Source organism: Radiomyces spectabilis, assembly GCF_025331425.1.
Source record: "Radiomyces spectabilis strain NRRL 2753 chromosome Unknown BYT42scaffold_7, whole genome shotgun sequence".
NCBI lineage: Eukaryota > Fungi > Mucoromycota > Mucoromycetes > Mucorales > Radiomycetaceae > Radiomyces > Radiomyces spectabilis.
In genome coordinates this window covers 1,106,657-1,121,330 of record NW_026251932.1, presented here as the reverse complement: position 1 = coordinate 1,121,330, position 14,674 = coordinate 1,106,657, and the positions used below count along the sequence as shown (strand labels likewise).

Sequence of the window (14,674 nt, the reverse complement as noted above, 5' to 3'; positions counted from 1 at the left end):
CCTACCATGGTGATAAAAGGAGAATGGATGCATGTAGAATGATGATTGCGACAAGGTAAACAGTTTAATGAGATCGACCCCAACCGTCCACAAAAGGGTAGTAGGTTGTTATCCCTCGACTGGTCCCCTTGAAGGAAGAGCGGACGCGCATCATTATGACATATTAGCAAATTTGTCCTCCTTTTCAATAGGGCAAAGCCGTCGGCGAGATGAGTTGGTGTTCAGCCCAAAAAGAGAAGAAGAAAGCTCCTCAAAAGAAAACAGAAGAACATTTTTTTTCTTTGCCAAAGGTCATGTAATGATACGGATGATGGACGTGCATCGGAAAAAAAAAAGGCATCCAGATTTTGGGCCCCTGGACGATTCTCCTAAAATTTGACCGATGTAAAGGGAAAGAAAAAGAAAGAGCAAGGAACTGTTGTGATTCTTTTCAAAGCTAAAAAACCGATGATGCATGACTAAGCGCTGGGGCCATTTTTTCCACACCCTCGTTTGATCTTTCTGCAAACCGCATATGCATGTTTTTCCAGCCACGCTGTGGCACGTTATCTTGAAACAAAAAGAAATAAAGGGCACAAAAAAAAAAACCAAGTGTCGCTGCCTAAACCGTTCATCGCAAAATCCAAAACATCCTTTGAGGTTTCCGGTCAAAAAAAAATAAAAATGTCAAACTCGACCGGATGGCCAATGAGCCAAGAAATAGAAATAAAGCCGCTTTCAAGATTCATTATGGAGATATTACTTTTTTTTTCCCGAGTTCATTCATTGGATCCAATAGATGCTCATCGAATATCATGTAAACCTTAGTAAAAAGGGGATTCCAAAAAAAAAGTTGGAATTTCCAAAAAGCGTAAACCGTTTTTTTTTTTTTTTTTTTGGTCTCGCTCTGACTCTTTTGCTCATCCGGAAGTTTATCCCAATCAAGCAAGTATTTTCATATCCTCCCTGGGTCCTCCTTCTCACCAAGGAGTATTTGCAAAAAAGAATCCAAAAAAAAGTTAATCAGCGTGGGCGATAAAACGGGTCACCGTGGTATGATGCGTCAATGATGTTCATAATCTCAAAAAACTTGGCACTCTTTTTACCTGCACTGTATATTCTCCTGGAGGAGATCGACAAAGGTAAAAAAGAATATATTAGCGATTAAGCTTTGGGGTTTCCTAATCAAGATGGTTTTATTATCATCAAAAGGAAAAAAAAAAAAAAAAAAACCTTGCACTACGTTTATCTTCTTGTTCACTTAAGGGGTAAAAATGTGGGGACTGTGGAAAAGAAAACAATAATACCGCGAGTCAAACCAAAAAAAAAAAAAAGCTTAAAGAGTAGTTTTGAAAACATATAAAAATGTTTATGACCGTGTCGTTGGATGTCGAACTTCTTTTTTTTTTTCCCTCACTGAGTGCTGGCCATTTATCAAAATCATGACTTCTTATGCTTGTTATACATACGTCGGTGCTGCACCATATCATGCTTCGGCGAATCACGATGTTTACGTCTTTGAACAAGATTCGCCCACACCTTATTTATGCGACTACTCATCGACGTCGATGCTGATGGACCAAAATCCTGTCCTCCATATGAATGGACTGCTGCTAACATCCGAGTATAAACCCAGTTCTCCTGCCATCACCTGCACTGCCACCACCGGTCCTTTGAAAGAACCGGTAGCGCTACCATTGGATGGCGTGATAATGATGCCGTACTCGTATGATCTGCAATATGCATCGATTATTGATGCTTACTCAAACAACAACAACAATAACATGTTTGCGTCACCACCACCACCACCAACGCCGCCGCTGCCATGCGAGGTTTCCAACGAGGTGCAAGAAATGCTGGGATCATTATCTCCTTTAAATACGACGTCACTTGCATGCTCGTACGATGTTTCTGCATTCCACGTGCTGGAACATGATGCTGTGCAACCTGATCATCCTGATACCAGCTTATCTTCGTCCTTGTTGAACGAGACAACAACAACGACAAAAAACATGGCCGTCGCCAGCACCAACGAAACAAACCTCTCCATCTCATCCAGTCAATCACGACCGCGCTCACGATGCTGTTCCATGTCTGAAAGCGGATCCGAAACGTCCAGTGCAATGATCAGTTCAAACAAGAAAGACGTCAGCCACAAGCCTTTTATTTGTCACTTGTGCGATCGACCTTTCTCACGCAAACACGACCTTCACCGTCACGTTCGAGTCCACACAGGCGCCAAGCCTTACCAATGTCCCTGTTGCCAAAAATCATTTGGACGAACGGATGCACTGAAACGGCATTTGCGGTTAGAAGATGCCTGTCGCTTGAGTCCCGAAGTGCAAGCAATGAAAGGAGCAGGTCAACGACGATTCAAAAATTTGTAATTACTTTTACAGCATTGGAAAAAAAAAAAATAGGATCATTATTCGCATATACAGCGCTTCCCATAGGTATAAATAGGCATGTCTCGATTAGTAAAATTTTTATATACATATACCATTATTTTTTATGAGAAAAACACGAGTTGATCTTTTCTGACAAACAACCACCCATCCATTTTCTTTGTTGTGATACGCGATGAATATGGACTCTTGAACTGTGATACAATATAGCAGACGATGGAGGGGAAAAACGTTATCGATCGATGTTGCCTTATGTAATGCAAAGGGCCCGTGGATGGGCCGACAAGTTAAACTTTTGAACATTATTCTTTTTTTTTTTTTTCTCATTCCGATCGATCGATCTTTGCTTACGAGAGAAAAAATTAAATGACCTGACAGCTTACGATGAACTCGACGCGGATCCCATGATCAAGGCCAAGTGGAGTAAATCCAAGACCGAATTCTTTTACAGAAAACACTGATTATTCTAGGGTCTCCATTACCAAAAACGTTGAACAACGCGACTCACCGAGTTCAACTTACGCCAGGGTAAAAAAGTGTTTTATGCGATCTTTTGTCCACGTGCCTTCTCAAATAAATGGTTCATTGACTTTTTTTTTTTTTGGGTCCGTGATGTCTATTAGATGTAAGCGGACAAGCCGCGACTATTTGGAAAGATCCGGTTTCTAGAGTAAATATATCAGTAATTTACATGCACGCTGCAATGCATACTGCAATAGAAACTCCAAGAATATCACCATCTCGAGCAGGGGCGTGTTTCGCCCACAACTCATTTTCACATTCATGGTTGTATAATGATATTCCACTCCTTTGTTGAGGAAAAGACTACCGCGCGTAGTGCGCCGATTCGCATAAGAGTACCTACTATTGAGGCAGCTAGTGTCACAAAATATTTTTCTGGCAACCACCAGGCAACCAGGCAGCCAGACAACCAGACAAACAGCTAAACAGGGAACTAGCCATTTTTTTTTCGATTCCAAGAGTATGCGTACTCAAGGTACAATGGGAAACATGGTTTTCCACAACATCATCATGTCATATTGATGCAAAACAATACTGTGCCCAGGTTGGTGAGAATATTTTCAATATCAAAAAAAAGGATATCAAGAGAGATGGGGGAAGAATGGAATCTAGGTGATAACAAAGGTAAATGAATAAGTGGGATTCAGAGATATAAAAAAAGGAAAAGGTAAACAAAAATAGAGAATGATAGTGTAGGTACAAATGGGAATGGGATGATGCCTTCCTTAGAAAAGTGTCTGTCTAGATATTCATGTCGATTTCGGTGGCGGTGGTTCCAGAGACATCATCATCTTTTACTGATTCGGACGAGGCGGTTTGGCGATTCAGGACCAATGATTTGGTCGCGACCCGCGATTCTTGCTCGTTACTGTGTGTGATCCATATACATGTACGTGATTTCAATGTTTCTTCGACGAGCAGGGTGGATTCGGGATCGAGAGCGGACGTGGGTTCTACAGGGCAGAATAAATTTTAATCATCTGGTGAGGAAGGCAAGATGGTATTTGTACCACATCTGTGCAACCATTGCGTTTTTTCTTCTTCTTACCATCAAGCAACAAAACTTCCGGGTTCAAGGCTAATGCCACGGCCAGTGCACATCGTTGCATTTCTCCTCCAGACAAGTTGCTCCATTTCTCATGAAAGTGAGACTGCGATAGATTCCAATCCATGCCAATTTGAATCTAGAAACCCAGTGTTACTGTTATTGTTACTATTGTCATGGAAGGATGATGCAAAATAAAAATAAAAAATTTAATTACCGGGTCATCAAATCGTTTGTCACGTTGATTCTTAAACTTTTTCACCATATTAAATAGATCAAGAGGAGTTCCTGGGTGCACAGCAGGACGTTGAGGAACATACATGACCCTGGATCGCCATCCGGGGATCCCGTAGTCCGAAGGTCGTTTGTCGTGCAGATACAGTTCGCCACTGGCAAAAGGTACCAGTTCGGCCAGACACTTTAACAGAGTAGTCTTACTATTGGATAACAAGAGCGAGTTTTAGGTTACATGAAAACGGCGACGATAAAAGGAAAATACATACCCAGCACCGCTGGGACCTCGTAAAACAAGGACGTCTTGTTTGTTTAAGGCAATGTCGACATCTCGGAACAACCAACGACCGTCGGCCAATTGCATAGAGACTCCCTTGGCTTCAAAGATGGTCATGATGATGATCAAGAAAAAAACACACACAAAAAAAAAAAGCTAGAACCCAGAAACTAGAAAGGAGCAAAGAAACCAACGAAACACGCTTGCCGCTCACCCAGGTTTGCGTCACATCCAAACTAAAACATAAATAAATTGGACATCCGCAATTGATCATCTTTTCACAACGGGTTATCGATGCAACTGTGCAAGACTATGCATTCAAAGTACACGAAACCCAAGACCATTGAATCTTTTGCTTTCGTTTTCTATAGGTAATTGCCATTCGTTGGCCAATGGTTATATATATATATATATATATATATATATGGCGGGTCAGTGGGTCTGTGTCCACCTTCTTTTGGCTGTGAACCAGTAGGTTTTTAGCTGTAAAGCGATATACACAGGATAAAATGCCATGGTGAATAGCAGACCATCAATAGCAATAGATAACGTGATTCAGTGTGGTGAAAATGGTGAGTTTACCCAAGTGACATTTTAATTCATATTTTTTGCAACGTGATCCAGCCACGAACTCACGTTGGACCGCGGTCTGACGGTCATTATATTTTTTTTTCGGATTCAACGAGGCGGATGCATGCCCCGTTGGAGCAATCGTCAAAGTAGCACAGCGGTGATGGAACTGTTGGAAATGGGAGGCAGGAAACTTGGTTATGGATGATAAAATGATGGCAAGTTACGGACCGGGCCTCAGAATCCCAATAACATGGTCCCAGCACAGCATAGGACGTAAAGAAGAAAAATTGCTCCTGTTTTACGAAACATTCAAAGCTCCTTATTTTCGTAGCGAACATCCATGAAACAAGCATTTTCATATCATGTTACATTCCACACACGGTGTAGCATGGTTTTAACGATGTGGATTAATGGTTACTCGTTCGTATTACTTCTTTTTTTGTTTATTTTCAAGCAGCGATCGTTTGCTTATTTTGAATTCATTGATCCGTAAAGATTCAAAATAAGAAACCTCGGATTAAGCTCAGATCGGTTTCATTGCGTTATATGTTCGCCTGTTGAGCCAACAAAAACCTATCACTGCCAAATGAAAAAGAAAATATTACACAAACTACATATTGCAGTCCGTTGCGGTAGGTTTAAACAATGTAAGATTGATTTCCGTTGCTCTGGAAGGGAACCTAAATTTCCATTGGAGATTGGGAGAGTATGAGGACAGAGACGGAGACAAAATGGGAAATTTTGAATGATAATTACATCACTTGGGGGGAAGAGTGGAAAATTTTCTTTTTGGACGAGTTTTTTTTTTTTTTTTTTTTTTTTTTTTTTTTTTTTTTTGTCTCTCTATTTTTGGGGGTGTGGGATGGGGAAACATTTGGGAGGAGAGGAGTTGGTAATTGACGGTGTTGCTGATGGGTGTAGGTGGAGTTACTGTATGAAGCGACTTTGCCTGTAATGGGAAAGCAAGCCATTGAAAAAAGGTGGAACGGTTACCACTGACAGCCAAAAAAAAAGGGTGACTACCAAAAAAAACTACAAAAAAAGAGTAGTAGTAGTAAAACACGCAGTAGAAAAAGTGACAACATGCAACGGATTATTAGCTATATCACTTTGTTGATAATTATATTACACAACTGTTGGATTCTATTGGGTAATGAGGTCAGCTTGAGAGGAAAAAAAAAAAGTACGACGAAAAAAAAAAAAAAGTGAAGTCCAAGTTGCCATTTTTGTGAGAGCCAGTGAGAGAAGCCCAGGCAGCAGGAAAATTGCTGTGACAAACAAAAAATCGACTCTTTCCAGCCCACTTTGATACCGTCCAAACTCTTGTTCTCTTTTTTTCACACTATTACCGTCATTCAAACTATACGCACCTTTTATTCTACCCTTCAACATTCCCGAGATCGCCATTTTAACCTTTCATTTTACCTGGTAAGCCATTGCATCCTTTTGTCTTAGCGCCCTTGGTCACTGCCCACTCCTCTACACAACACCCCCCACCCTTTTTTAAAAATCACCGTCTGCTACGCGGATGACCTTTCATGTCCTTCTCGTGCCCACTACCATGTTCATATCTTGTCTTCTAATTGTTGTTCACTCACCAGGTCACTTCATTCTTTAGATTCCCTCTATTGCCATCAACCCAAGTTGCCCCTAAAGGATTCCTCCTGTTATGACAAGTACAGCAACTTCTACCAAAAGAACAAGACCGGATAACTGGGAAGCCGAGTTTTATAAGAATGGGTATCCGAAAGAAGTCATTGTTATTGAAGATACACCCACTCCGCCACCAGAAGACAAACTTCAACACACTGTCCACTTACCACCTGCCACCACCACCACCACGGCAGACGCAGCCAAGGGTTCAACCGTCACACAGGATCCATCATCCCAATATTATCTTCCACCACCATCTGCCTCAACACGGTCCAAACGGGCCCGCAAAGTCGCCAACAATAACGGAGATGCCCAAGTTGTCTTGGCCGTCAAAAATGGGGCCTCGACCAATACCGCCAAAAGGCGACGAAAAGAAAACGGCCAATCACTGAATGTTTTAAATCAGGGTAACCATCTATTCTCTCTTTTTTTTTTTTCCCTTCTGTTGGATTTTCCCTAATCTTTCCGCATGATGGACTTCCCAACCGAAAAAAAAAATCCCAAAAAAAATTCGTCTGAATGATCGATCTACTCACAACGGATATTTTCCTTTCCCTTTTCCTTTACAGTGTCTTATCCAACCTATTATTCCGCCGCCAGCCAGCTCTACCCTCCCATTGCCAACCATCCTCCCACCCCAGAAGTAAGTCTCAACTGTCTTGGATCTATCATCATTTTAGTTTTCGCTGACTCGTTCTCTTTTTTTTATTCCTTTCTTTAGCCTTATGACGATAAAGATGGTCATTATATTATTCGGCCCAACGAATCCCTGACCCCGCGCTGTAAGTTTTTTTTTTCCTTGAAAACCAATCCGTCAGGATGCTTACTGATTTTACCTTGTCTTGTAGATAAAATGATGCGGTTGCTGGGTCAAGGCACTTTTGGCAAAGTCGTTGAATGTTATGATCGGGTGCGAAGGACCTTTTGTGCGGTCAAGATCATTCGTGCCATTCCTAAATACAGGGATGCCAGCAAAATCGAAATTCGCGTACTCAATACCTTGAAAGAACATGATCCTTTGAACCTCAAGTAAGCTTTCTTTTATTATCTCCATTTCAACACACGTTTGTAACAGAGAAAACTTATTCTTGCCTTTGCCGTCGTCCTTTTTTTTTATTTTATAGCAAATGTATTCATTTATTGGAATGGTTTGATTATCGTAACCATATTTGCATGGTCTTCGAATTGCTGGGCCAGTCTGTCTTTGATTTTTTGAAATCCAACGAGTTTCATCCCTTCCCGTCCGGCCATATCCAGCAGTTTGCGAAACAATTGCTGACCAGTGTCGCATGTAAGCCACTTTTTTCTTTCAATGTTGTCTTTTTGTCCCTGGACAGACGAGCTTAATGACTTCTTTTTTCAGTTGTACACGATCTCAAGTTAATACACACGGATTTGAAACCCGAGAATATCTTGCTGGTGAATCACTACAGTCGTGAAACCCCTTCCATGAATGGCAAGGTAAACCCGCAAAGAATTGGAATGCGTATATCTATTTTTATTCCATGCTCACCCTCTTCATGCCCTTTTTTTTTTGTCGTTTTTAGCGAGCGGGTTGTGATAAGATTCTTCAAAGTACAGAGATTCGATTGATCGACTTTGGATCGGCTACTTTTGAAAACGACTATCATTCATCCGTGGTTTCCACACGACATTACAGAGCACCGGAAATTATCTTGGGTAAATTTTTGCACCGATTGGATCATCACCCCCATTTTGAAGGATTTCATTTTAACCGTACCAATGGTATTATTAGGCATGGGCTGGTCCTATCCATGTGATATCTGGTCCATTGGTTGTATCCTCGTGGAATTCTTCACAGGCGACGCTTTATTTCAAACCCACGATAACCTTGAACATTTAGCCATGATGGAAGTCGTTCTCGGCCGATTACCACCTAGAATAATCAAATCTGCAAGGTATTTTCGTTTTTTACACAGAAATGGAGGAAATTTGGTTTGGGTGGCTCACATCGATTCTTGCTCTCTACCCTTTTTTTTTGTCCAGCCGTGATGCTCAGAATTTCTTCAAAGACTATCGCCTCAAATACCCTAATGCTTCGACGACACGACAGAGTCAGAAATATGTACAAGCCCTCAAATCATTGGATGTAAGTTTTTCTATGCAATCTACTCTTTGGAATGGAAAAAAAAAGAAGGTTAAATTAACAACAATGCCTTATTTTTTTGTCAGAAAATTATTACGCCCCCTTCGACTCTGAACCGTTATTTTCTGGACCTGTTGCAGAAAATGCTGGTGTATGATCCCGCCCAACGTATTACAGCCCGAGAAGCATTACGGCATCCTTTCTTCCATGTGTCAGTGGATGATCAAGGTCGCGAACTAGTAGAAGGGTAGAAAATAGGCCACTCGTTCTCACCGGATTCACTCTTTTTTTTTTCTTTTTTCACACTTTTTTTCTCTTCTGCTTACAAGTTTCTCTTTTTGCCTTTTTACAGTTTTCTTTAATTCTTTATATTTTGTTGTTGTTGCGTGTATATCATTTTTTTCCCATATCATATTTACTTCATCATTAATGGTTTTTTCTTCCGCTTCTTTATCTTTCTTTTCCTGTGACTCTCTATACTATTACTTCTCTTTTTTGTTCTCCCAGCATCTTCATTATCATCCATTAAAGAACCGAATCCCACGATGTGTGTACAGCATTGATAAAATACCTCGTTTTCTCTTTTCAATAATCTTTTATTATGTAACATGCATATGTAGAAAGGTGTGGATTTGCAATGTATAAGAAATGGTATACAGGGACAGAGATAAAAAATCAAGGAGAGCGATATGGATTTAAAGCGTTTGAAGGATTTCTCGCATCCAGGAAGAGAGGATATTGATTTCTTCAATCATGGTCATAATTTCATTTTCTTGTACGCTCAAATGGATCCGCCGTAATCTTTCATCCTTGTGCTTGCCCACCGTGATGACGCCCGTCGTTTCCAGAGTCGCCAACAGATCATTCAGTTCCGTACGCGAAACAGGTGTAATCATACTTCCAGCCCCCGAAGTACATAAAATGCCATATTGTTCTCGAAACTAACCATCCCAATCAATTCAAATTTCAGTCACTTCCCTTGTTCTCAGGTATCGATATCCACAAAAAAAATTGCATACCTTGCCCATGGTCAATTGAATTTTCTTTCGGCCCATCACCATGAGCACACCAATCACCACCTTTTGCTGTAAGTTGAGTGTTTTCAGTTTCTGCACAGTAGGGTTGCCAAACACGCATTGCAAGACTTTCATCACGTGCGAGATAGACACCTTGGGAACTTCGTTGGTTCTTAAAGTGCCATTGACATTGTGTTCGCCCAAGGCTTTCGGTTTGGTTTTGGTTTCGTTTTCAGCTAATTCAATTGCGTGACGACAGATATCGAGCGCCGTTCTTAGATCGCCCATCGATGCTGCCACTTTTCGCGCACACAGTTCCAATGCTGCAGGCTGAATCAAAGGCGGAGGAACGCTCGTATCCGTTGGCGTGTCCGTCACACTGTACAGTCGATCTTTCAGAATTGCCACAATCTCAGACACCTGGTAAGGATTGAAGTTTAACAGCTGAGGTTCACCTAAACAAGTATTGGCTCTTTTTGTCAGCCTCTCAAAGAACCATGTTTTTGTTGATTGTCTTTCTTACAGTTTTTGGCTCGCAGTCGTGGTAGTAAACGATCCGTGAGATCCAACGCATTCGCAATACCAATCAAGACCAGCCGTGACGACGCCATCGATGCCCATTCAAAGATCTTGTACAGCACATCCTGATCCTTTGTAATCAAATGGTCGATTTCGTCCAGCAACACCACACTGTATTGCATTGTGTTTAATTCTTTCTTCTTCTTCTTCGTATCTCACCCATGTCGCTACTCACTTGATTACGTTCTTCTTATTATTCAAGAGCTGTTCCGCTTGCTTGACAACATCGTTGCTGATGGTTTGTCGTGCCGTTTTCAGTTGTTCGACAAGCTTGGAATAGATGCCTTTGGGTTCTCTGACCGTCATGCAGTTGATAACGACCACCTTGACTTTATGTGTTTTGAGAGCCGAGTTCTCAACTTCCATTTGTTGAATTACATCTTTCATAAGTGCGGTTTTACCGGTGCCCGGCGAACCCGAGATGTAGAGACACCCTGGCCGATTCTCAAGCACATGATCTCGCCAAAACTGAATCATTTGCTCGCGTTCACTGATTCGACCAATGAGTCGTGAAGGCAAGGTTGTGCGTCGGAACATGGTACGAGCTGATGCATACAAATTCTGAGGCTTTTTCTCCGGCTCCTTGGATCCTTTATCTTTGGCTACAAAAAAACGACGTCAGCCCATCTTTCTAACTGGCGCATTGAGTTGGACGCTGTACTTTTTTTCAATGCAATAGTTGAGGTGGATTGGTCATTATGCTTTGCTTTTTTCTTGGAGGTCAGGCACAGATTCTCCAGAGCAATGTGTTGAGTTTCGCCTATGTCAGTTGCCACAACAACAGTTGAATCTTGTCAGTGACATTCTTTACCAATAAATCCAAGCCAGACACCGTCAACTAACCTGTGCGACTCGCCTGTGATCTGGTTCGCTTCATTGATTCCACAAGAAAAAAGAAAGGAACACAACGTTTTCAAAAAAAGAGCGTGGAACTTGAAATTGCAGGACGTGTTGAAAAAATTTCTACGACGCGTGCCATGTCACGCGTTTCCTCTGTCGGAGAATCAAAACGAATCCCTAGGCGTCGTCACCGCCATTGCCCCCAGCTTTTTGATGAAGCACGGTCAGGCACAAGTCGAATGAAATGCCAGTGCTTTCCAAAGACATATCCAAAATATTTGTAAAAAAATTGCTGCGTTTGTCTCATCTGTGCGAAAAATGCTTTAGTTGAGCATCCTCCACCGTATGGTCTATTGGTTCTTTGCGCCAAGCAAATAGTGCGATATCCCATCTTGGTTTCGTGCAAGGCCATCCGCAAAATGCCGTAATTGCATGCTACGCATAACGCATATTTTGTCGCTACTTTATATTACAGAATTATCTTTAGCATTTGCAAAATAAACAGACCATTTATTTTTGTACCAATTCTACCAGAAAACTGCATGTAGTTGCAGCTGCAGGCATCAGTGTCTTTATTCCTCAAGGTCGATACAACCTCAACATAAGCAACTCGACTTTTTCGCTGAAATATCATCTACAAATATCTTTGGTACTACCAGCTGCTCAAAATACCAACACGAAAGGAATTTGTATTTTTGTAAAGAGAACCTTCTAGCTGTATAAAGATGTGGCCCTTTTTTTTTGGCAGTCATGCTGTTGGGATAAACTCGATGATGAAAAAGTGAGGAGTGATTTGTGGTTCGCATTGGACTGATGGCTCCACCTCCATCTCGTGCCACGGCTACCATCCAATGATGGATGAGCCCAATGCGGAAGGAGTTTAAACTTTGATGCGAACCCATCAACACGTGAAAGAAAAAACTCGAACTCGGGTGCCGCAAACCCTCTTTTTGGTCAACCCAAAAAAAAATACATATTAGGGAAACCCCATCCAGTCCGTGAATTTAAAGGTACGATCAGACACTAAATGCCCAAAGACTCGTCGCCTTTACACCCTACCTTTCTCTTTATCTCTTTTCTATTTGTTCGACACCCACCATGACAACCAATGCCAACGGAGCCACCGCCAAGAGACCTGTCAGGTACAGTAAACACCATGGTTCCCTTGTATCCATGACAAATGATCTGAGACAATGTTATTTTCAGAGTATGGGTGGACGGTTGCTTTGATATGATGCATTACGGTCACGCCAATGCCCTTCGTCAGGTACGTTAAAAAGACAAAATGGGATAAGGATAAATAACTCACGGATGTGACGCAGGCCAAGGCTATGGGCGATGTACTGGTCGTCGGTGTGCATTCCGATGCTGAAATCGCAAAAAACAAAGGCCCTACAGTCATGAAGGAACAAGAACGGTAAAAGATACTCGGCCCTGTTTAAAAAACAGAGGATCTCGCATTTTGTATTGACCTGCGGGGCTTATAATAGGTATGCTGCGGTGGCTGCGTGCAAGTGGGCTGACGAGGTGGTGCCTGACGCTCCTTACAATACCACGGTGGAGATTCTCCAAAAGTACAATATTGATTTCTGTGTGCACGGTGATGACATTACCACCATGGCTGACGGCACCGACTGTTACCAGGCGGTGAAAGATGCCGGTTTGTACCGTGAATGCAAACGTACCCAGGGAGTTTCCACGACGGAACTGGTCGGACGCATGTTGTTAATGACTCGCGATCATCACAAGCGTCGCATGTCTGCCGGCGCTTCATCATTGTCCAGCTTCAACTCGGAAGATCTCGGTAGTTTCGGGGCCGGTGGACGCAGTGTCAGTTTGAGAACCGGCATTTCTCACTTTTTGCCCACCTCCAAACGTATCGTGCAATTCTCTGAGGGCCGCGAGCCCAAAGACACCGATCGCGTCGTTTACGTGGACGGCACCTTTGATCTTTTCCACGTCGGTCACGTCGAATTCCTGAAACGCGCCAAAGCACTCGGCGATTTCTTGGTCGTCGGTGTTCATGATGATCAGGTACGACATGGAAAGAAGAAAGTCTGCGCATCAAAAGGAGGTTGTATATCTAATAATGTGTATTTTGACCGACGAGTAGACGGTCAATGCGATCAAGGGATCGAATTACCCTTTGATGAATCTCCACGAACGTGCGTTAAGTGTGTTGGCTTGTCGTGTAAGTTTGGAAAGCGATCGATGAGGATTGCTATAGGGGGTGGGAGGATCTGACGCTGATTTTGGGGAATTTTCTGCTTTACCGTATATAGTACGTAGATGAAGTCATCATTGGGGCACCTTATAGTGTGACGGAAGATGTGCTGAATAAGGAGTACAAGATGACGATTGTCGCTCACGGTAATACACCTACGGAGCCAGACTTGGACGGTTGCGATCCTTATGAGGTAAACGACCAGTCTAAACCATGATACTCGGCATGGAAAGTTTGACGATAGGAAAAATGGATGATAGTTACCCAAGCAACGCGGCATTTATGTTGAAATTGAGAACCCTAATGCCACAATTACTACCCAAGGCATCATTGACCGTATCATTGAAAACCGTGTTGTGTACAGTATCACAAGACCAAAATGCAAGCAATCCCTTGGGAGCTAGACGAGCTGACTTCTTTTTTTAACCTTTAGGTTTGAGGAACGTCAGCGGAGGAAGAACGCCAAAGCGGCGGTGGAAGCACAAAAGGAAGCCGAAGAAAAAATGATGAAACTTAGCGTTGGCGGGGAATCCGCCTAATCTTCCCTTGTTTTCATTTACAATTGTTATACTGCATAGATAAAAAAAAAGAGTCCATTGAATTATTCGTTTCATCAATACCTCCGTTCATGCAATGTGAAATACATATTTTTTGAACCATCACTTCACATTACAAAAGAGAAATGCAGTGACAAGAGGAGAGGCGCTTGATCAAAAAGGATCAAAGGGTTTTGATAAACCGTCCCACAGCAGATCGTTCGACAAATTTGAAATAGACGACTGTAATCCGCATCTTGTATGTGACCAAGTGGTGTTCCCGAAAACAAACATTTCTTGTCAACCATCATAGTGTTCATAAAATATGGACTTGCAAATCTACGTCTTATTGAGAGGTTTTTAGGGTAAATGATCAAGGAATAATAGATGGAGCAAGAGGATGTATAAAGCACAGTAATGTCATGGTGAAAGAGATTATCTGGTGTCATTGACACATAAACTGAGAATTAAAGCTAGGATCATGGTAATCAAGGGTAAACCTGGGAGAAAGTGGGTCATTCTACCGTCTGACATGCTGGACACAGCTGGCCCAGATATCACTACCCCACTTTGCAAGGTCGTTTGTCTTGTCATTGTAATATGAGCTATATCACATGCAAAAATAAAGAGACGAAAAAAGAATGTTGGTTATAAGAGCCAAAAGATCGCCCGTCGTTACTGAAT

General features: G+C 42.1%; 5 protein-coding genes across 5 annotated transcripts; 3 read left to right on the top strand and 2 right to left on the bottom strand.

Annotated features, from left to right (window-relative positions):
• Positions 1 to 2,102: 2,102 nt before the first annotated feature.
• Positions 2,103 to 2,366, top strand: BYT42DRAFT_496899 (uncharacterized protein; the record flags this gene model as incomplete). Its single annotated transcript, XM_051564463.1, has 1 exon — positions 2,103 to 2,366. The coding sequence occupies one exon, from the start codon at positions 2,103 to 2,105 to the stop codon at positions 2,364 to 2,366; it is 264 nt and encodes an 87-aa protein (XP_051423105.1).
• Positions 2,367 to 3,647: 1,281 nt separating this feature from the next.
• BYT42DRAFT_614439 (P-loop containing nucleoside triphosphate hydrolase protein) lies at positions 3,648 to 4,579 on the bottom strand (the record flags this gene model as incomplete). Its single annotated transcript, XM_051571860.1, has 4 exons — positions 3,648 to 3,859; positions 3,955 to 4,090; positions 4,169 to 4,388; positions 4,455 to 4,579. 4 exons carry the CDS (start codon positions 4,577 to 4,579, stop codon positions 3,648 to 3,650), a joined length of 693 nt encoding a protein of 230 aa, XP_051423104.1.
• A 1,666-nt stretch (positions 4,580 to 6,245) lies between these two features.
• Positions 6,246 to 9,371, top strand: BYT42DRAFT_571671 (kinase-like domain-containing protein). Its single transcript, XM_051568517.1, has 10 exons — positions 6,246 to 7,095; positions 7,258 to 7,331; positions 7,410 to 7,470; positions 7,537 to 7,717; positions 7,813 to 7,979; positions 8,052 to 8,149; positions 8,236 to 8,368; positions 8,445 to 8,607; positions 8,696 to 8,798; positions 8,882 to 9,371. The coding sequence occupies exons 1-10, from the start codon at positions 6,705 to 6,707 to the stop codon at positions 9,044 to 9,046; spliced, it is 1,536 nt and encodes a 511-aa protein (XP_051423103.1). The 5' UTR covers positions 6,246 to 6,704; the 3' UTR covers positions 9,047 to 9,371.
• A 383-nt stretch (positions 9,372 to 9,754) lies between these two features.
• BYT42DRAFT_497130 (P-loop containing nucleoside triphosphate hydrolase protein) lies at positions 9,755 to 10,867 on the bottom strand (the record flags this gene model as incomplete). Its single annotated transcript, XM_051564475.1, has 3 exons — positions 9,755 to 10,266; positions 10,335 to 10,501; positions 10,566 to 10,867. 3 exons carry the CDS (start codon positions 10,865 to 10,867, stop codon positions 9,755 to 9,757), a joined length of 981 nt encoding a protein of 326 aa, XP_051423102.1.
• Positions 10,868 to 12,177: 1,310 nt separating this feature from the next.
• BYT42DRAFT_571666 (uncharacterized protein) lies at positions 12,178 to 14,116 on the top strand. The gene is made up of 8 exons (XM_051568516.1): positions 12,178 to 12,372; positions 12,437 to 12,497; positions 12,553 to 12,647; positions 12,721 to 13,264; positions 13,344 to 13,421; positions 13,513 to 13,647; positions 13,715 to 13,812; positions 13,888 to 14,116. Exons 1-8 carry the CDS (start codon positions 12,329 to 12,331, stop codon positions 13,991 to 13,993), a joined length of 1,161 nt encoding a protein of 386 aa, XP_051423101.1. The 5' UTR covers positions 12,178 to 12,328; the 3' UTR covers positions 13,994 to 14,116.
• Positions 14,117 to 14,674: the final 558 nt, after the last annotated feature.

What these genes read in the sequence shown, in the direction of transcription:
- BYT42DRAFT_571671 (XM_051568517.1), top strand. Translation starts at nt 6,705, where the DNA reads ATGACAAGTACAGCAACTTCTACCAAAAGAACAAGACCGGATAACTGG. An exon ending in CGAATCCCTGACCCCGCGCT is followed by an intron (nt 7,471 to 7,536) that starts GTAAGTTTTTTT and finishes CTTGTCTTGTAG; the next exon opens with ATAAAATGATGCGGTTGCTG. An exon ending in AGCACCGGAAATTATCTTGG is followed by an intron (nt 8,369 to 8,444) that starts GTAAATTTTTGC and finishes TGGTATTATTAG; the next exon opens with GCATGGGCTGGTCCTATCCA.
- BYT42DRAFT_571666 (XM_051568516.1), top strand. Translation starts at nt 12,329, where the DNA reads ATGACAACCAATGCCAACGGAGCCACCGCCAAGAGACCTGTCAG. An exon ending in ACGCCAATGCCCTTCGTCAG is followed by an intron (nt 12,498 to 12,552) that starts GTACGTTAAAAA and finishes GATGTGACGCAG; the next exon opens with GCCAAGGCTATGGGCGATGT. An exon ending in TCGGTGTTCATGATGATCAG is followed by an intron (nt 13,265 to 13,343) that starts GTACGACATGGA and finishes ACCGACGAGTAG; the next exon opens with ACGGTCAATGCGATCAAGGG.